General features: G+C 38.8%; 1 protein-coding gene across 1 annotated transcript in view; it reads right to left on the bottom strand.

Annotated features, from left to right (window-relative positions):
• Positions 1-21,157, bottom strand: part of pcsk1 (proprotein convertase subtilisin/kexin type 1) — a 79,896-nt gene that overhangs the window by 39,845 nt on the left and 18,894 nt on the right. The window contains exons 4-8 of the mRNA XM_043709690.2: positions 16,414-16,560; positions 12,122-12,198; positions 6,859-6,947; positions 3,436-3,608; positions 2,448-2,660 (exon numbers count right to left, since the gene is read on the bottom strand). Of these exons, the coding sequence (XP_043565625.2) occupies positions 2,448-2,660; positions 3,436-3,608; positions 6,859-6,947; positions 12,122-12,198; positions 16,414-16,560 (699 nt within the window). The remainder of the gene's footprint in view (positions 1-2,447; positions 2,661-3,435; positions 3,609-6,858; positions 6,948-12,121; positions 12,199-16,413; positions 16,561-21,157) is intronic.

Here is a 21,157-nt window from a genome sequence, read left to right as displayed (position 1 = left end):
TCCCATGACAAAAGAACACAGGTTTGGCCACAATTGACATTCAAAGTTGGTACTCAATTTTTTAAATGCACTTTTTGTCCTAGTTTCTGTACACGTTTGTTTGAATGCCACCAAATGCAAAATCTTCCATGAATCAGAACAATTTAAGATTAAAATGCCATTTAAAAAATGTATAGTTTAAACAAGCTATTTGAACAAACATTGATGATTAGGTTGCAGTTGGAATAAAGTTGAGGGGTTCTGTATGAAGCTTGGTCACAACATGAAGTTAATTGGTCTATGGACTAGTGACATGTTTTTGATGACGATGGCTTTTGCTTGCCAAACAACCATGTGTTTCCTTCTCAGGTAACTGAACAGCTTGGAGCTCAGAACAAGACACAGAAAAGTAATCAGGTCTCCACCAGCACAAGAATTGTTACTGTTCTTGCAATCAAAATCCAGTTTAAATCTTTTCTTTCCTTCAGAAGTTGCTCTAATTTATGATGTTTTAAATTGATAAATTAGAAACCTTTCACAAGTGAGTCAGCCACCCTTTACCTCTTGCAAACCATTCAGAAAAGTAAGGCTGAGAAAAAGTTTTCTGATCAACAAAAACCAACTCAACAGATCTTGTGAATAAAGGCAACTGAACTGCTTTGCCAGTGTTCCCTTCATCCATTTTTTCCCCTGCCTGTGCTAGAAAAGCTAGAGAACTAATGAAAGCTCTACAGGCACATGAATAAATTGATCATACAACTTGAAGTGGATTCTGTAGATGTTTACTTCCACCTCAACAAATTGATTAGATATACCCATCTGTTCCCATAACATTCAGCCTTTTTCTCTAAACCACCTATTCAATCTAATCTAGAATAATAGTGTAATTCTACTTCAATTACTATCCTTGGAAATAAATGTCATAGCCTCAGAGCTGTTTAGAAGGAAATTTCTCCTGTTTATTCTAAACCTCTTAAATTTAATTTACACCTCTCATTCTAAACCTCTCTGATTTTGTAAACAATGTGTTTCATTTATCCTGTCCTATATAAATTTTAAAGTCATCCATCACAACCCTGCCTTAGTATAATGGGACCCAGTTCGAATTGCTTTAAATCCATCTTCATGAGTGTCATGTTAGGCTTTTGGTACCAACCACTGAAGGTTGTGTTTGGAGTAGCCCACTGCCATTAATCTTTCTTTCTAGATACTTCTTTTTAAATCACCCTAATGACAGATAATATGACAATATCTAGAGAATTGGTGGGACTTGAACCCAGGCCACCTAATCCAGAGGTAGGGACACTACCACTGCACCACACGAGGCCTAAATCCATCTTCCTTTCTGTACTCACTTTAAAGGTCTGGTTAATTATTATTGGTAGAAGATAGACCATTAGTGAGTCTTAACACGACGAAGCACTTACAGAGTAGTTAATTGTAGGATAGTAATGGATACAAATAACATTAAATAAAAAGGTATAATTACAACTATCAGAAGCCAGGTGTATCACCTTCATCTCAGGCAGGACACCAAGCTAGACTTCCTGTTTGTCCACCTGGATGATGTTATCATAATGGATGGAGTTTTAATGCAACTTCAACATGGGCTGAATTTCTATTTGGGTGCAGGAACATGATCTTAAGAATCAGTTCTAGATATAGACTCCACCTGGATTGTGCAGTTATGCAGTGGTTTAAAATAAACTGCTGTTGTTTTTAAATAATTTGTCAATGTAAAGCCAGAGAACTTTGCCAATGGGTGGCCCTCCAGCAGTAACAGAATTATAGGTGTATCAACCAAGGTGGAAGCTGCTGCTCTGAGATGGGGAGAGAGAGAGAGAAAGGAGATACCAGAATAGTCTTTCTTTACTTTGTAAAATTAAAAGAGCTGTTTGATCATTATCTCCACACGTTGGGCAACCTTGTGATCATTATACCATATGGGGCATCTCTTTTGTTGTGGAAACTCATTCTATCCAGCCCTTTTCAACTTGAGCCTACCACATGACCATGGCCATGTTTCCAGCTGCTGTGGACAGGCCACATACTGGAATTTCCAGTCAAAGTGGGAACAGAGCCTTAATACATTTTTATTTACATTAATTAGGTCTAAATTGATGACAAGCTGCAAACTGGTGAGTTGGCGTCCATGATCTGATCCAGCAGCTCAGAGAATGGCTGCGGCTCAGGATTGCATTCACATATACTAACTGGCAGCACTGGCTGACCCCAATTCCAACCCTGACCCACTTGAAAAATACAGCCTAATATTTGTATTTCTTCATACCAGGAAGAATACCAACGAATCTGCCTGCTAATATGTTCAAAGTCTTCATAGATTTCCTTCGATGCTTGATTTGAAGTCTTATTAAGGTTTAATTAAATATATAATAAACTATATATGCAAATTTAGTTTAATCACTTCAAAATAAATAAACAGTGAGCTTCCTGTGGCCGATACTTACAATTCTTTGATCTGTGTAGTCTCCACTGCTGTAAGCTGTAGCCAGGGTGGAAGAGCATTTTTCTGCATACCATGGAGAGAGCCCTTGCTGTGATGCACTGCTTATAGAAACTGTATAGATGCTATCTGTGTACCCATCACAGTCACAGTTATCACCTTGACGACCGCCATTCCCCGATGCCCAGACAAAAACTGACCCTTTTCCTCCTCTACCCTGAAAATACATAATTTTAAATTGAATATCATTGACAAGTTGCATATAATATAATTGAACAAAAGTAACTTATGATATTGAATGATTCTATATAATATTTCCTGTCTGTGTTAGTTTGTCAGAACAGCAATCTATATTAATTCAAATGCCATGCAGTCTCATTATAGCTTTACATCTTCCTCTATTTCAATAATAATCCATTATTCACTTGAAAAATCATCTACTGATACCAGAATCTGTGACACAACCATTTCTTCTGATAAAATATTTTATGCTAAACAATCTACACAAAGAAATTTCCCTTTTTTTGTGGCATTTTAAATTGATGGCCTGTTGTCACTAAAATGTCAACTAAAGGAACTAACATTTCTTTGTTAAGCTATCAAACTCATTCAATATTTTAAAAACTATTATAAAATGTCCTCTTAACTTTCTTTGATCTTAATTAACAACATTATTTAAAATCTTCACAAAACCATCACTTTCTATGTATTCTCTCCTGCATCCATTAGGGGTCCTACTTTATCTTTAAAATATTTATTTACTTCTCATATATTTCCAAAAGCCCTGATAAAATGATGTGTTAAATTATTAAGGTAATATAAACCTCTTTCTTTAGTTTGGACAATCACAACAGCACAAATGTTTTTTCTACAAATATTTTAAAATTATATTTGTTCTTGGTCAGCTCTAAGGAGTTCAGGAGTTCAACAAGTTTGAAAGTTAGAATAGCTCTGCATTTCTACTTTGGCATAAAATTATCTTCAATACTCACTTTCTGAATGCCATGTTCAAATGCTTTTTGTGCAAGTCTCCCAGGACCTTCCACAGTCTTTCCATCATCATTTGGACCCCAGCTTGCACTATAAATATCCACATGCTGTGGATTGAATCCAATTGAAGTGGCCTCAATTGCATCTGTTACAATGCCATCCAGCATTCTGATACCTAAAGAAAAGTCGAGATTTTAAAATTAGTGATCGAGTAACATTAGTCTGAAATTCAATTTAAACACAATAAGTTATGTTAAATTCATCAATCAGAAATAGCAAATAGGACATGAACTGAAGTACTGAATATTCAAGCAATGGGTGAATAATCAAATCATACCAATACCATCAGATTTTATTCCACTCAACATACTTTGCGCTCATACTTCAAGTGTTTTTTTTTGGCATGACAGAGGTTTGAAGCTTCAGCACACTATTATAGAGTGATAATTACAGCCTTTATGTCCAGAAAATCATATGTGTCACGTGATGATCTCACCTTTATGAGAGCTAACATTTGCTCTCAGGGAGAAAAGATTATCGTTAAGGTAGTCACTCTGAACATTATCAAATGATTCACCACCATCAACTTAATGACAGAAGTCTGGGAGTAGATCACTTAGCTGCCATTCATTCAGTCTCTAGTGGATAAAATGGGGAAATTTAAAGTCAGAGTAGGATATAGTTGAGGGAATGCAAAATAACTTGAAAACAAAGAATTTTCTTCTAGCAAAGAACCTATAAATCTGGAAGTTACTCAGCAATGTTAATGCAAAAACATATATTGTGTTTTATAATTCCAAGCACTTTGGGATGTTTCACAACATTTATAGCACTTTATAAGTGCAAGTTGCGGAAGGAGCTCATGTGTCAGTAAGTAATGCCCCTGTATCTGAGCTAGGAGCTCTGCATTCCTGTTCCAGTTGCTGGACAAAGTGACATTTGACATATACATGACTTCATTTTTCCTACTGCAACAGTCCCAGTGGGGAGATGAGAAACCAAGATAACCAAAGTTTTTGGGTGACCCTCATCAAATGATGAAATTACTAGCAAGGTTCTGCTTTTTGTAGCTTTCTCTTTAATACTAATTAGAATCAATACAAATTATACCTAAAGTGATAAGTAATTTCAGAAAACATAAATTTCACTTTCAATGGTTGATATAACAAAGTTAGATCTTAGTTAACCAATTTGCATTACTCGCCATACAAATGTAAGATTTGTAGCAATACAGTTCCACAATATGCCATTATTTGCTTATGTAAAATGGATTGGTGGCCCTATTTGACAATACCTTTCACCTTCAAGTTTCATGATTATCATCAAGGAACAGGTCTATGAACACACTCCTTCTCATTTTATATCCATCCTCATGGTGTAGCTTTCTAGAGTTCTTCTTCAACTGATCAATTAAAAACTCTCCAATTCTCTGTTCAGGTAGTATTGGGAATATACTTAACTCTTTAATGTCTTTAAGTGAACCATTACAGACTTCCAGGTTTTACTTCTTCTTAATTAATTTGTACTTTGTCTCTAAGAAGTCCTCTCTACTTTTCTGCCAAATAGAAAAATTCACCTCTTCCTTATTTGCTTCTGCTGCTCACACAAACATTTGCACTTTTCTTTCTGTTTCCATCTGCTTTCTCCTTGTGTCTGCCTTTGTGTCTTTACAATCCAGTTCCTCTGCTTGTAATACTTCTTTGTGTCTGCAGCTCCCTTTTTATATCTTCCAACCATGCAACTGTTTTTATAAACTTCTTGTCTTTTGGTATTGCATTCAGGTCCAGGGTCATCACATTATATAGAACAATATTTCTTGTTATCTAATGAAATTACTACCATTATAGTTGATAATAACTCTTAAAAGTCATTCTCAAACCATCTTAAAAGAATAATAGATTCCAAAGATCTTTTAAAGAAGTTATAAATCTCCCTTACTATATTGCTTTCAAATCAAAATTCATCTTGCTACTAATTATGCACATGTTCCTACCAAATCACTACTATAACCAGCAGTAACATATTGGAGAAGATATATTACATAATATTTCATAACTTGTATTGCCACAATAATTAACATGTGTGTGTATTTAGATGCAATGAGCAAGGGATCTATGTCACTTTGTTAATGCATTGCCACAGCACAGTATGTAATTGTGTGTGACATTTGTAAATATTAACCCAACAAAGATGTAAAATGCTTTTTTTGGAGTTGCCTATAGTTTATTGTGTTGTAAAATGTCAAAAGGTAGAATATATTGGTTTGAATTTCCACATGTCCACAGAGTCTCACTATTATCGTCAAAATGATGAATGAGCCTGTCAATCTGAATTACTGCTCCCGAAACATGGCACCTACCATTGTAACAGGATTAGAATGTAGTCAGGTTATATTTCTCTCATGCACTCTTTATGGAGGCAGCTACCCATACAAATCAGTAACTGCTTGTACTCCTGTATAGTTTGGTGTCTTGGCTATCTGAAGCACAAAGTTTAGACCTACCCTGTCCAGATTAGACAGGGTAGGTCTAAACTTTGTGGATTCACTTGTCTAGGCTGGGTACCCTTTTAGAAAGGTAAGGCACCCTTTTGAATATGGTCTTGGAACTCCTATGGGAAAGGAAAGGTGCCATTTGGAATTGGTAAAAGTGGGAAGAATGTCTGTAAAATGTGGATCACCTCATTGACTGTGAAACCCATTAGAACTGCTCACTTACCTTTTAGAAGCAATTATCAAAATAACTGCCAATGGAAACAGTCAAAACTGTCAAAATAATATGTCTAAAGCAACTTTCAAAAGATCTGTCAAAATTATTAAAGTATTTAACTCTTTATATCTTTGAAAAAAATATCTAGAATGCTAAAAGAAATGCTTGTAATTTTACGCTGTCCATTGGCATAAACTGAGGGCTACAAATATTGGATTAGTGATGTATGATTAACTTCATGTTTCATAATTTTAGTTTGGTGTCAGCTATTTCAGTTCAATGTCCTTCAAGTAAGACTATATGATTTTGTGTCATTGTCATAAGGAATTATGCATTTAAATAATATAAAATGTCAGGAAGCACAACTTCCAATTTGTCTCATTATAAAGTCTCACAAACAGCAATAAGTGGAATGACCAAAACCAGGTTCTGATGGTGTTAATTGATTAATTTGTTGTTTGAGCAGGGATATATAATCCATTACTTCAAACTAAAGAAAGACAACTTTATGTTGCCACTGATTACAAGAAATTAATCATCCATTCCAAAACCAAGCAACCTTTTAATAAGCTTCATGGTCAGGAAAGAGATATCAAATTCTGAGTTAACTTTAGATAAGAGGACAAGAAAAAACAGATCTATATCTTCAGCCATTGTGGTGTGTACCTCTTAAACTCACAGTGAATTAGAAAATGCTCTTGTTCAGCTATACTGTACCTCCAACTTTTGAATTATAAGCCACTCCTACACCACATTTCTTGTTATTAGCTTGCATTGCAATTTCCCCAGCACACCTGGTACCATGCCTAAAAAAAAGACAGATTAGAATTCATCAAATCCAATGGGAAATATAGCCTTGTTTTTGCAAACTGTGCATATACAACTTATCATATAAAATGTACAATGTATAAATCTATAGTAGCACATATTTTGTTTAAGGCCAACATTGAAAAATAAGATGATGCTTTTGATTGTGATCCAGTATAAATCTTAAAATGTTAATATTATTCTTGTAAAAATATAATGTAACTCATAGTTGGCATATACCCCCTGTAGTTGATTAGGACTCCCAAGGCATTTGTTGATTGCCAGGAATTTGAAGTTTAAACATATAGGAAAAACCTCCAAAATCGAAACATTGTTCAGGTTTTTGGTATAAAATTGAAAACTGGATCAAAGTCAAGCTAATACTTTCCTACACCTGTTTAAAATACTGCAGATTGATTCTTGATATAGGTAATATAAATACAACTTTTTAAAATTCTTGTCTTTGTGCATATTTCAAATTTTAAACTCAGGCAAACGTATACGGTGCTGACCCCAATTCCCATTTGTAGATAGAATCACAATGTAGACATTAAACCAAGTGTCTGCGCTCTAAATAAACATGTACCAGCAACTAAAACCTTCACATTATGGCAGTGTTTACACAGGATATGAGAAAGCATGGACTGAGGAAAGCTTACTCTTTTCATGCATGAAGAGATAAAAAGGAATACAGGATAAGGAATGAGAATTCTCTGTTTGTAATACTTGGCTTTGCTGTATTAGGGAAACATTTCACCAGCTACTGGTAAGTGTTTGTTTAGTTTCTCTCTGGTCTGTATCAATACCCTTTCAATGCTGTGAGCTAAATTAAAAGTCCACCCTCTTGCACATTTCTAAATCGGGAATTATCCATGGAATCTGTAACCATACTCCAACCATAGTGTAATGATTCTGGAAATCTGCAATAGTTCTCAGAATCATTCTCTGAAAAAGATTATTAATTATGTCGACTCACTGAAATAGATGTGAAGAGATGACTCAATGGGAACTGCACTGATGGATTTCCAGGATGCCCTTAGTTCTCATCAATTCAGGAAGTCATTATGTAAGCAAATATAAAATAATGCTGCGTCAACATGACATTTTTCAATGTATCTTTTGTGCTCCAGCAATGCCGGTTACAAGAAACACTTTAGCTTTCCTGGCTGAGGAACTTTGGGGAAAGGATCTAAAGGTTATTTTCATTCATTGCAGGAGAAAGTGAGGACTGCAGATGCTGGAGATCAGAACTGAAAATGTGTTGCTGGAAAAGCGCAGATGGCCTCCTTCTTCAAAGACCGCAATTTCCCCCCATACGTGGTCAACGATGCTCTCCACCGCATCTCCTCCATTTCCCGCTCCTCCGCCTTTGAGCCCCGCCCCTCCAATCGCCACCAGGACAGAACCCCACTGGTCCTCACCTACCACCCACCAACCTCCATATACATCGTATCATTTCCGCCACCTCCAAATGGACCCCACCACCAGGGATATATTTCCCTCCACTCCCCTATCAGCGTTCTGAAAAGACCACACCCTCCATGACTCCCTCATCAGATCCACACCCCCCACCAAGCCAACCTCTACTCCCGGCACCTTCCCCTGCAACCGCAAGAAATGCAAAACTTGCACCCACAGCTCCTCCCTAACTTCCCTCCAAGGCCCCAAGGGATCCTTCTATATCCGCCACAAGTTCACCTGCACCTCCACACACATCATTTACTGCATCTGCTGCACCCGATGTGGCCTCCTCTATATTGGGAAGACAGGCCGCCTACTTGCTGAACGTTTCAGAGAACACCTCTCGGACCAACCAACCCAGCCATCCTGTGGCTCAACACTTCAACTCCCCCTCCCACTCCACCAAGGACATGCAGGTCCTTGGACTTCTCCATCGCCAGACCATAGCAACAACGGCTGAAGGAAGAGCGCCTCATCTTCTGCCTAGGAACCCTCCAACCACAAAGGACGAACTCAGATTTCTCCAGTTTCCTCATTTCCCCTCCCCCCACCTTGTCTCAGTCCCAACCCTCAAACTCAGCACCACCTTCCTAACCTGCAATCTTCTTCCTGACCTCTCCGCCCCCACCCCCACTCCGGCCTATCACCCTCACCTTATCACCCTCACCTTAACCTCCTTCCACCTATCACATTTCCAACGCCCCTCCCCCAAGTCTCTCCTCCCTACCTTTTATCTTAGCCTACTTGGCACACTTTCCTCATTCCTGAAGAAGGGTTCATGCCCGAAACGTCGATTCTCCTGCTCTTTGGATGCTGCCTGATCTGCTGCGCTTTTCCAGCAACACATTTTCAGCTTCATTCATTGCAGGCATTGCAACATTGTAGGGCAGTCTTTTTTAAGGACTTTCTCAAATCTTCACATGGCAGCTTACCCTATGACAAGTTTTTCCAACAGAATTCTTGTCCAAGATGAGTATTCTAATTACACTGGAAATGGTGTTAATATCCAGTAAAATATAGAATTGCCCTTAACACCAGAAAATGAGTCAACCCAGATGTGAAAATCCTGAGTCCCTTACTGTTGAGCACTCACTACTGTTGCAGCAGATAGAAAATTTATGACTCTCATCCCTAAGAGTAGGAAACGTTGACAATTCCAGTCATTATCGTGCTGTAAACAACAGACTCAATACATTGTAAGTGATCATATTCAAATTCACTATAGTATGACAACAGAGTTAAATTCAAATTGGCATGGAACTGTCCAAGTGCACATTTATTGGCAACTGAATCTATTTCAGGACTTCAGGCAATCTTCATTAAGACCATAAGACTAAAGGATTAAGAGCAGATTTTAGAATTAGAATTCCTTTAGTGTGGAAACAGGCCCTTCAGCCCAACAAATCCACCCCAAACCTCCAAACAGTAACCCACCCTGACCAATTCCCCTACCCTCTATTTACTCCTGACTAATAATATATACTATGGGCAATTTAGCATGGCCAATTCATCTAACCTTCACATCTTTGGATTGTGGGAGGAAACCCATGCAAACACAGGGAGAATGTGCAAACTTGGTGGGCGGCACGGTGGCACAGTGGTTAGCACTGCTGCCTCACAGCGTCTGAGACCCCGGTTCAGTTCCCGCCTCAGGCGACTGACTGTGTGGAGTTTGCACGTTCTCCCCGTGTCTGCGTGGGTTTCCTCCGGGTGCTCCGGTTTCCTCCCACAGTCCAAAGATGTGCAGGTCAGGTGAATTGGCCATGCTAAATTGCCCGTAGTGTTCGGTAAGGGGTAAATGCAGGGGTATGGGTGGGTTGCGCTTCGGCGGGTCGGTGTGGACTTGTTGGGCCGAAGGGCCTGTTTCCACACTGTAATGTAATGTAATCTAATCTAATCCACACAGACAGAAGCCTGAGGCAGGAATCGAGCCCAGGTCCCTGGCACTGTGAGGCAGCAGTGCTAGCCACTGAACCACCATGCTGCCCCAAACTCCAAGCAGCAAAGTGAAAGGCTGCCAGAACTGTTGCATCACTGGCACCGGAGGGATTGTGGTTATTAAGGCCATTGAGTCTACTCTGCCATTCAATGAGACCATGGTTGAGCTGATAATCCTCAACAGATTGAACTCTGCAATTGTACGGCAAATTCCCCATGCAAAAACTAATGGCCCTGAGTTATCACCGAGCAGTAATTTTGGTAAAAGTCTTTGTCAGCATAAGATGGAAATTCCCAGCCTGTGCTGACTGCAAATTTTCCAATCAATTCATTAACAGGAAAAAATTTTCAAGAATAGTTTGATAACTTAAAGGAAAGGTTTGTAAGAGATATTTGAGTCCAGGATTTTTGTTAATTATCAAAATGTGGAGTGCTGGGGAACTGTGCAGTCTTTAGCATATGCATTATATATTCCTAATTCATATCAATACCCCAGCATATCTCTTTTCACACTAACCCTATCAAAAGATAGAATCTCAGCAATTCGCTTGATCCCCTGTTGTATTCTTTGCAGAAATATTTAAGGATACTCTGGGGCAGCACAGTGGCTCAATGGTTAGCACTGTTGCCTCAAAGAGCCAGGAGTCCGGGTTCAGTTGCCACCCTTGGGACACTGACTGTATGAAGTCCGCAAATTCTCCCCCTGCCTGCATGGGTTTCCTCCGGGTGCCCTGGTTTCCTCCCACAGTCCAAAGATGTGCAGGTTAGGTGGATTGGCCACGCTAAATTATCCATAGTGTCCAGGGATGTATCAGCTAGATGGCTAGCCATGGGATTTGCAGGGTTACAGGGATAGGGTGGGCCTGGGTGGGATGCTGTTCAGAGGGTTAACTGCTCCCTTCTATAGATCCACTTTTGTGCAAATGTGGACTTCCTCTTTCACATGTTAATTACTATGTACTGATCAATACCACATTATAGACAACTTTGAATACAAATACATACCAACTGGGTGTGGGATCAAACAACCCAAATTCAAGTTTGCATTAGCTAGCTTCAGCTCATGGAATCAAGAACTGCTACGGTACTGGAGCAGGCCATTCAGCCCATCATGTCTGCACCAGCTCTCTGAGCACTCTGACATAATGCCAAACTCCTGCCCTTTTTCCATGACTTCACATTTTGTTTCTATTTAAATAATAAGCTATTGCCTTCTTCAGTTGATCTGCCACCACCATGATACCAGAGAATGATTTCCAAACCCAGATCACTTGCTTTGTGAAAGAGCTTTTTCTCACCTTGGACTTGCGTCTTTTGCAAATCCCTTTAAATTCCATCTCGACTGATTCTCAATCCTTTTGTGAGAGGGAACAATTTCTCCATGGCAATTCTGTCCAGACCCCTCAGAGTTTTGAAAACTTCAATCAAGTTTCCCTAGACTTCGCATTTCCAAGGAAAACATTCCCAAATTCTCCAATCTATCCTCATAACTAAAGTTTCTCATTCTTACCAAGAAATAGCCTTTACTTTCTATCAACTTCCCATAAGTCAAAAGACAAAAGTAATTATGCAGATATTCCCCAGTCTTTCCACTATTACTCCATCAGACACAGAGTAGGACTTTCCCACTGTACTTCCAGCAAAGCTACAAAGGCAGAGGGACTTACTGACTAAATTCTTTTTAACTTCTCATTTTACTAAAATGAATCTGGATCCTGATGTGTGAATTCACTGGCTTCAGTCATTTCATGTTTTATGATAAGTGTAAACTTACTTATTTTCATTAGTTGGGTCATATCTGGGGAATGGATCAGGGTCATTATCATTAAAATCATAGCTTGCTTCCGGATCCTATAGAAATAAAAATGGAAATTAAAGCATTAATAGTCAAGTATCACAACTAATGTTTTTTGAAATGTTGACATTATATTTGTTTGAATTAGTTGGAATATTGCTCAGGAATATTTGTGATCCAAATCAACAGAGGATTGTTTGAAATCTAAATGATGTGATCAGCTTCCATACAAATATAATCAAATATGGTATTGAAATGTAAAGAAAACATCACAGTCAATGGCAAGGACTCACGCTTGTACTGCTGATTTTATTATATTTAATTAAAACTTACAGAAAATTTCAAGAAGATTGTGTAATAATTTGTCTCCTTTATGATGATTGCCCAGTTAGTTATGAATAATAAAAATAGTTCAACTTCTTTGTGGTTAATAAATTATTTCAGACCAAAATATAGGTTTCATTTAATATAGTAATTGTCAGTGAACAAAACTTGATCATGTATCCCTCCAAATTACACACCATTCTGACTCGGAACAATCTCACGATTTCTTCACTGCAGCTGGGTCAAAATCCTAGAAATCCTCTCCTAATAGCAGCGGTTATATCTATAGCACATGGGCTGCAGCAGTTCAAAAAGGCAAATTATCACCTTCTCAAGTGCAACTCGGAATGGGCAATAAATGCTGGTCCAGCCAGCGATGCCTATGCTTGAACATGGGAAATAAAGCCTTGATCATTTAGTACTGCACCATGTGCTGTATTTGCCTTTCGATAGCCTAACATCCAAAATTATTTTGATTAAACTTTGGGAAGTAACTTCACAAGTGTAAATCAAAATACATTTTGTTAAAAAAATTGAAATGCTGAGGAAAACCAGCATTTGTCTCCTTTTCTCTTTTGTGGCTTTGGCTCCTTTTTTCTTTTTGTGAAACTTATTTTTTGCAGGTTCAGCTCCATACATTTCTAATATTGACAAACTGACAATCTATCAGGAACTGAAATAGCATTAATTTAATTTAACTTTCAACATATCGTGGAAGTTATTTTTTCTTATGTACAGTTTCAAAGGGCAATAATGACCAATTGTTAAGAAAAATAGTATAAAATAATTCTGCACTTACCGCTCCAAAAGATAAATTCATTGTGATAAACATTGAAAATCTATAGCACTGAATAGTTTCCATGTTTATTCTGATTTAATATTTTCAAAAATTCTGTTGGCATTGAAATGCATTAAAAAGTAAGTTTGCCAAAATTTTGGTGGAAAGAAACCATTGCTTTCAAACAAATCTAGTGAGATGTGTCAAGGTGAGGATACATCTGCAATTTCTATTAATCTTAGCCTCTTGGTATACCAAGTCTTCAAAAGTGGCCCAAAGCAAATTTTTATCTCTTCTCTATGCAGCCACTGGCTGCCTTTCCAAATCAATATATGAATTGAATGATGCTGTCATGTAATGTGGGATAGATTTATCTTACTGCAAAGGACAGTGCATACTTCAAAAGAGTAAAAGCTCACAGGAGTGACAATGTATAAACTATGAAAAGTCATTTTATAAGGAGGTTCAGATTAAAAACCGAAGAATCTTTTAGGCATCTGATCAGGGTGGCCTATGGTAAAATGTGTTGCAGGATCAGGCAGTAAGTGTGGTGAAACCCATCTTGACATTGAGATCAATTCACTCCAAACTTATTCTTTCCGCATGCTGCTTGGTATTCACTCGCCTATCTGTACAGTTTGTGTGGTGTCTATTGGCTATGTGTTCAGTTGTGGTTTTTATGATTTCCGTAAAGGCCATTAAGTATATAAAAAGAAATTCAAAGACACAGTGATTAACTAACAGAATGGCACCACAAGATTTCACATTTTTAAACAAGTAAAAACTGCTGTATATATATATTAAATGAGCAAGCACCACTGACTTAACACTATTGACTGTCAAAACGTAGGGTGGGAATCTCCCAGCCTTGAACGAAACAGGTAATAAAAGGTTAGTTAGGAAAATCTGGTGAGATCAATGTAATGAGATTCTCAACATCAAAAAAAAGAAAATCTCAATTTTTCACCAAGTTTGGAATGGTGAGACAAGAAACTCACTAATAGCAGTAAGAGACACATTTCTCTCATTAGCATCGCACTGTGGAGAGAAGCTAAACAATCACAAAGCCAGGCACCTTGTCATTGTTGTCAGTAGGGATCAGTCAAGGTATAGTTACGTGATTGTACATCACCAGGTTACATCAACGTCACACTGACAGCATGTGCTAGCAGCTTACATGACAAACATACTGCAAATGCTTCATCCAAATGAGCATGTCTCATAGTCTAAGAGGCATAGTCATCAGTCAAGTCAAGGAGTCTGACATCATTCAGGAGGGGAGAAAGTGAGAAATGCAGATGCTGGAGATCAGAGTCGAGAATGTGGTGCTGGAAAAGCACAGTCAACATGGTTTCGTCAAGGGCAGGTCATGTCTCACAAACCTCATTGAGTTTTTTGAAAATGTGACCAAGCATGTAGATGAGGGTAGGGCAGTTGACGTGGCATACATGGACTTCAATAAAGCCTTTGATAAGGTTACACATGGTAGGCTGTTGGAGAAAATGCAGAGGCATGGGATTGAGGGTGATTTATCAGTTTGGATTAGAAACTGGCTTTCTGAAAGAAGGCAACGAGTGGTGATTGATGGAAAATATTCAGCCTGGAGTCCGGTTACTAATGGTGTGCCAGAAGGATCTGTTTTGGGACCACTGCTGTTTGTCACTTTTATAAATGACGCTGGCATAGGTGGATGGATTCATAAATTTGCAGATGACACTAAAGTCGGTGGAGAAGTGGACAGTGTGGAAGAATGTTACAAGTTGCAGGGGGACTTGGGCTGCAGATTTAGGCTGAGCGGTAGTAAATGGAGTTTAATGCAGCTAAATGTGAGGTGATGCATTTTGGGAAGAATAACAGGAAGGCAGAATGCTGGGTCAACAGAAAGATTCTTGGTAGTGCAGCGGGATCTTGGAGTCCATGAACATAGAATCCTGAAAGTTGCCACCCAGGTTGATAGTGCTGTTAAGAAGGCATACGGTGTGTTAAGTTTCATTGGCAGTGGGATTTAGTTCCGGAACCGCAATATCATGCTGCAACTATACAAATCACTTGTGCGGCCACACTTGGAATATTGTGTACATTCTGGATTCTGTACTTCAAGAAGGATGTGGAAGCATTGGAAAAGGTGCAGAGGAGATTTTCCAGGATGTTGCCTGGTCTGGAGGGAAGGTCTTATGAGGAAAGGCTGAGAGACTTGGGTCTGTTCTCATTGGAAAGGAGAATGTTTAGAGGGGATTTGATAGAGACATACAAGATGATCAGAGGATTAGATAGGGTAGACAGTGAGAGTCTTTTTCCTAGGATGATGACGTCAGCGTGTACGAGAGGGCATAACTACAAATTGAGGGGTGATAGATTTAAGACAGATGTCAAATGCAGGTTCTTTATTCAGAGAGTGGTAAGGGCATGGAATGCCCTACCTGCTAATGTAGTAAACTCAGCCACATTAGGGAGATTTAAACAATCCTTGGATAAGCATATGGATGATGATGGGATACTGAGGGGACGAGCTGAGAATAGTTCACAGGTCTGCTCAATATCGAGGGCCGAAGAGCCTGTTCTGTGCTGTATTGTTCTATGTTCTATGTTCTATCTGTTTGCAGCTGGTTTGTAGCAAAATGGTAGTGGTATTAAAAGCCAATTTATCTTTCCTCCTTTTGCAGACAGGTACTTCATGGGGAATAAAAACTCACACTTGTAAATGCATTGTTAATTTTCATTATCGCCTATTTGATCAATCTTTGTTGTTTATTTAAAATTCAAATTCATTGTACCAGAATTTTGAATGCTTGGAACATGAGTTTATCCATATACTCAGGGCTTGTATATGGGTTCCAATATCAACTAAAATTGCTATATCAAACAATCTATGAAATGAATTTTGCAACACTGAACCAACTCTATGAATCAATACTTAATTATAAGTTCATTGGTTTAACTTCCATAATGAATTAAATGATATTCATTCTCAAGATTTTGCCAGAACAAATAGGAAAATTTTGCAAACCAAAAGTGCAGAAATTAATTCTTGAGCTGTTGAAATCCATTGCTGCCTATAAATAGTTGCAGTTCAATCTAATCAAATTGAATTCATATTTCAGCTTCAGGAGAGTTATGATTAATCTTGGAGATGAAAAAATCTAAAAATATTCCTTTCAGTGTTACTCACATAATTTGCTTGAATATCTGTGTGATTCCATTCCAATCCATCATCAAGCACAGTTAGCACAATTCCTTTGCCTGTTATTCCCTTCTTCCACACAGGGATAACATGAAGGTCTAGTTTCGGGAGCATTGATGAAGTCCTTGTATCTTGCTTTAGATGGAAGAATATATAAAACGTAATAAGATTTTGAATGCATTTTTAATAACAAGTGCATCTCTAAAAGATGAACTTTGTTTTGAAGCTAAGAGCTTTGAGCAGCAAACAATTAATTTAGTAGATGAATAATTCAATGTGGGTGGTTGTTGAGAACTCTGGTGAATCATAGCTAACACAAATATAACCCTGTCTCTGCAGAAATTACTGGCAATCCATGACTCATCTTATGTTGTACTGTCAGCAGGATCTGTAGGGACTGCTCTTTGAAATATATGATCCTTTCTTTCCCATTGGAGTATATTATGGACTTTCTTTACACTCAATAAGTAATCAGTTCTCTTTTATCCCTATTGTTTCAGGCTATTGCACGTTATTGGAGTTGCAGGATGCATTTGATTGAATTTCTAAAATACCTGAAAGTACTAATCATTGTTCTGTAAAGCATTTTGAGGTATGCAAACAAAACTAAAAGCTTTCATTGCTCCTGCACCTGCATTTTTTCAATTTTTTTTAATGCTTAATGGTTCGCCAACATTAATGTATGAGTTTTTAAGTCTCAATATAATTTCCAGAAGATACCCAAGGCATAACCAAACAGACTCTGTATATAGACAAAAGTTACAATCACAATCAGAAAAAGACAGAACTATTTGCTGTGAAAAAGGAAGTATCATACTGGTGCAATAAAGTTACTCCACTGGATAAGGTTTGAAGAACAGTGACAAAACAGTATATAGCAGTAAGTTCTCCAAATCCATGGCAGTTGCAAGGTAAAAGGTAAAGTCACCATAGACCTACTGGACCGTGGAGCTGTTGTCTCATTAGACAGAGAGCTGACTCAAGTTTAACAGAAGGGTCACCATGCTTCAGGCAAAGGGAGAAGTTGAGAAGGAGAGTCCTTCATGGTTTCCTCAACCAGTGCAAGAAACAAGCCTGTGCCATTCACTTTGTATCCCAAATTGATTCCTAGTGGCAAGAGACATTGCCAGTCATTACAATATTTCAGAAGAAATACCAGCTTTTGCTTGGATGTCCAATGGGGTGTTCTGTCTCAGAGAACACTTTATGGATGTTATAGCCAATAAACAAAATACTGTTCACTGGTATTGCTGAAATAGAGCTTGTAATTAAATTGTATTCCTGGTCAACATCAGGGAACCAAAACAAGTTATAAGTGAAGCAGAGGACAACAATTTTTTAAGCATAGTGATGAAATTTGCATTTTTTTTGCCTAAGACTGAGTTGTGTTGAATTTTTTGGAAGGATTTCCAACACCAGCCCTAGCAGGTTTTCTCTCCATATCTCACCAAACCTCATTAATTACTTACCTCAGCCCTATAGCAGCTCTCCTATCCAATTATAACCCCATTTTACCACATGAGAAGATTTATAGAACAACCCACAACTCAGAGGATAGCTTAAAATTCACTGGCATCGCTTGCACCCACACCATCTTTAAAAACCGCATTGTGCTTCTAGATGAGCACTGTCAGTCCAGAGCTGCTTTACACAGTTCCTGGTACTTGCCCAGGACATTGCAGATAGGGGGAATCCTCATGCTGCTTTGTGAGAAGGGTTCTGGAGCTTCTGCTGGATGGGATGACACAGAGGCAGGACTTACAACATAAGACCAAGCCAGCCTGGTCCAAGGATGCCACGTGGTTCAATGCAATTATGGTCATCTGGAGAAATGCACAGAGCTGACAGAAATAGGATAATTACCTTCTTCACTCTGGCAGCGTAAACGTCACCTTTTCTAGCATTGCACATTCAATCTGTCTCTGCTACTGTACTCACCTCCCAGCAAGACTCAACACTCAAACACTCTCACCATTGCCTGCAGAAACTTTCCTCACTTGCTTTGCCCTACAACTGCCCTGCATGCCCTCTATGTTGTCTACTCATTCACACACAAAATGTAACGGCTGTGCCACCCACCTTCATCTCCCTTAACACTTGCCCCTCTCTCATCCCAGAAGAAAAACAGCCCACAATATGGTAGAAAGGGTCAAGATAGTGGTGATTTGCCTGACATTCAGCCATCATCCCTTAAGTGAAGAGCATCCTGACTCTGACAGCGCCATTGGCTGACCAACAGCTTCCAATCACCTGGACTGTTATTGGAGACTGCCTTTGATTCAGTGTGCCAATACCCTCTTGATTTGACTGAAGCCTGCTGACAACCATGACCAGCTTATTAACTTTGTGTCTGCTCAAAACAGCAAGGCAAGATAGAGGTAATATGAGCTTGGTATCTCTACCTGAGGGATTAAAGCACAAAAAGACATGGCAAATCAATGCTCTGCTGGGAGCATCGAATAGGCTCAGAGTGAGTGAGCAGTTCTACAGCATGAGAAGAGCCAATGCATGCAGCCAAATCAGTCCACGTGCTGGGTGTGCATCCTTGAGTGCACAGTATCTTTGCAGAGGCATTATAATGAGAGTGGAGGGTGGAGCCTAAGGTGTTGCATTTAAATACAGAGGCATCATGAAAATGGAGTGGAGATGTGCCATGAGGCTGGCATATATTGGATCCCAATGTCTATGAAAATGGTGTGTGTGTGTGTGTGTGTGAATGCGTGCGGACAGTGTCCATGGTACATGTTGGTACCTCGTGTTCAATATGAAGATCCTTCAATTCGAGTGACAAGCTGAATTCACCAGGTACCCTCTCATTGACTTCTCTCAATATCTAACTTGTTCGGCAAGTTTGGTAAGGTAGAAAGCAGAATATGAATGAGGGGAGTTGGCATGTCATCGAGGTGTTTTATAAACAATAATCCTCCTCTCTCGGCAATTCACAGTTGCCCAACAAAACATGTGTCTCACCACTTGGCAATGCATAAAAAATGCAGTGCGATGCTGTCAATATCAAGTTAGGCCTCACAAGACTTCTCATCCAACTCTGCCGCAAATCTCACCATCGCCCACATCAGACAAACCCCGAGGAGATTCCACCCAAAGTATACAACAGCTTGGAATTATAAAACCTATTTTATGAAATAGTGCCTAACTCATATTTGTGGTCAACAAAATTATATGGATTTTAAAATGGGACCTTGAATGCTGAAGTCAAAGGAATGCATTTGACAGATAGTACTGCTGAACTAAGTCAAAAATGATTTGATCAGCAATATCTAAGCATAGAGTCCTTGAACAAATACAAGAAGAAGTGAATAAGCTGACTATGAGCAGAGAGATGACATATCTTTAGTTACGTTAACAAAAAAAGTTACAAAAGTTTGGCATTACAGAATTGAATATTCATGAAACAAGACACAGTTTGTTGAAGCTTTTCATCTTGCACTCAACAGGATATTTTCCAAGAATACAAATTCAAGGGGAAAACCAACATTTATACAGCATGAGAGGAGAGTGCTGAGTGGTTGGCAAGTGGATTCTGATTGATAGAGACATTGCCACGCTGAATACATCAATAAATGATGATTGACAATTAACTACCAAGCTTTGGTTAAATTTTAAACTGGGGAAATTGATTCTGATTGTTGAGAGCATTATCTTGAGAAATGAATTGGTGAATGTTGTCACCAATTTTACTGAGTTGAAACAGGTATGGGTGCAGTGCCTCTGACAAAAGACAAAATGTATCCTTATTGCTAAAAAAAGGAAAGTTATTGTGATTATTACTTTTTGGGAATACTGAGGAGTTAATTTTGACATTTTACTCATTCATGGAATTTGGGTGTCATGGAGTGAATGTTCTGCTGATGCTCCTACATCTGATGACCTACATTTTGTGGAGGGAATGGGTGTCTATGTCACTGACTAAAGAGACATCAAGAGCTCCCACATTGTCTCTTGCCAGATCTTTCATAATTCAGGACTGCAGTAGGCCTTCCAGAAAACACTGATGGCCAATCAGAGATTGGCAACTCTTCTATGATCAGCAGTGGGAAGGTGGTGGCTGCTTCAGGTACGAACCCCACCCAAAGCCTCAAACCAAAGCAAACTAGCGACAAGTGAGTGATTGCAGAATTGCAGATGAGAAACAAACACAGAAAAGTCTAGAGAAAGTCTAGGGTGGAAGGAAAAATGGGGTTAACATTTCAAGTCTGGCATGACTCTTCAGAAAAGAAAGGTTTGGAAAATAGGTTCCTTTATTTTACATTTTTGACCGAGACCAAAGAAGAGCAAGCCGGCAGATAGTGTAGAGGTCCAGTGCAAAAGATGAAGGAGTTGTCAATAGTGGAGAAAGAAGAAATGAGGTAAATTAAGGTGTAAAAGAGTGTGGATTGGTCCCCTCTACACATAGCAAAGTCAACAAAGCATAAATATGACGCAGCTGAAGGTAAGGGAGAATGTAAGAAATCTAGAGAACAGACATAATGTGATCAGTTTCTGGAGTTATTGAATTCAATGTTAACATTTTGAGGCTGTAAAGTGAAAAATGAGTTGTCATTCGCAGAATTTGCATTGTGTGAAGACTAGTGGGACAAGTAGAACCTTATTGATGTTCTCATAAGGAGGGAAGAGGTGAGGGCAGAAGTATGAGAAATGCTCAGAGATGGCTGAAAGCCCTGCCAGCCACGATGATGGAGAATCCTCGGTTGAGGAGAAAGGAGGTCATGTC

Source organism: Chiloscyllium plagiosum, unplaced genomic scaffold (genome assembly GCF_037043375.1).
Source record: "Chiloscyllium plagiosum isolate Xiang-an unplaced genomic scaffold, Cpla_swu_hap1 HiC_scaffold_2, whole genome shotgun sequence".
In the NCBI taxonomy this organism is placed as follows: domain Eukaryota; kingdom Metazoa; phylum Chordata; class Chondrichthyes; order Orectolobiformes; family Hemiscylliidae; genus Chiloscyllium; species Chiloscyllium plagiosum.
Note: the sequence above shows the minus strand (reverse complement) of the source record. Positions and strands in the feature narration are given on the sequence as shown.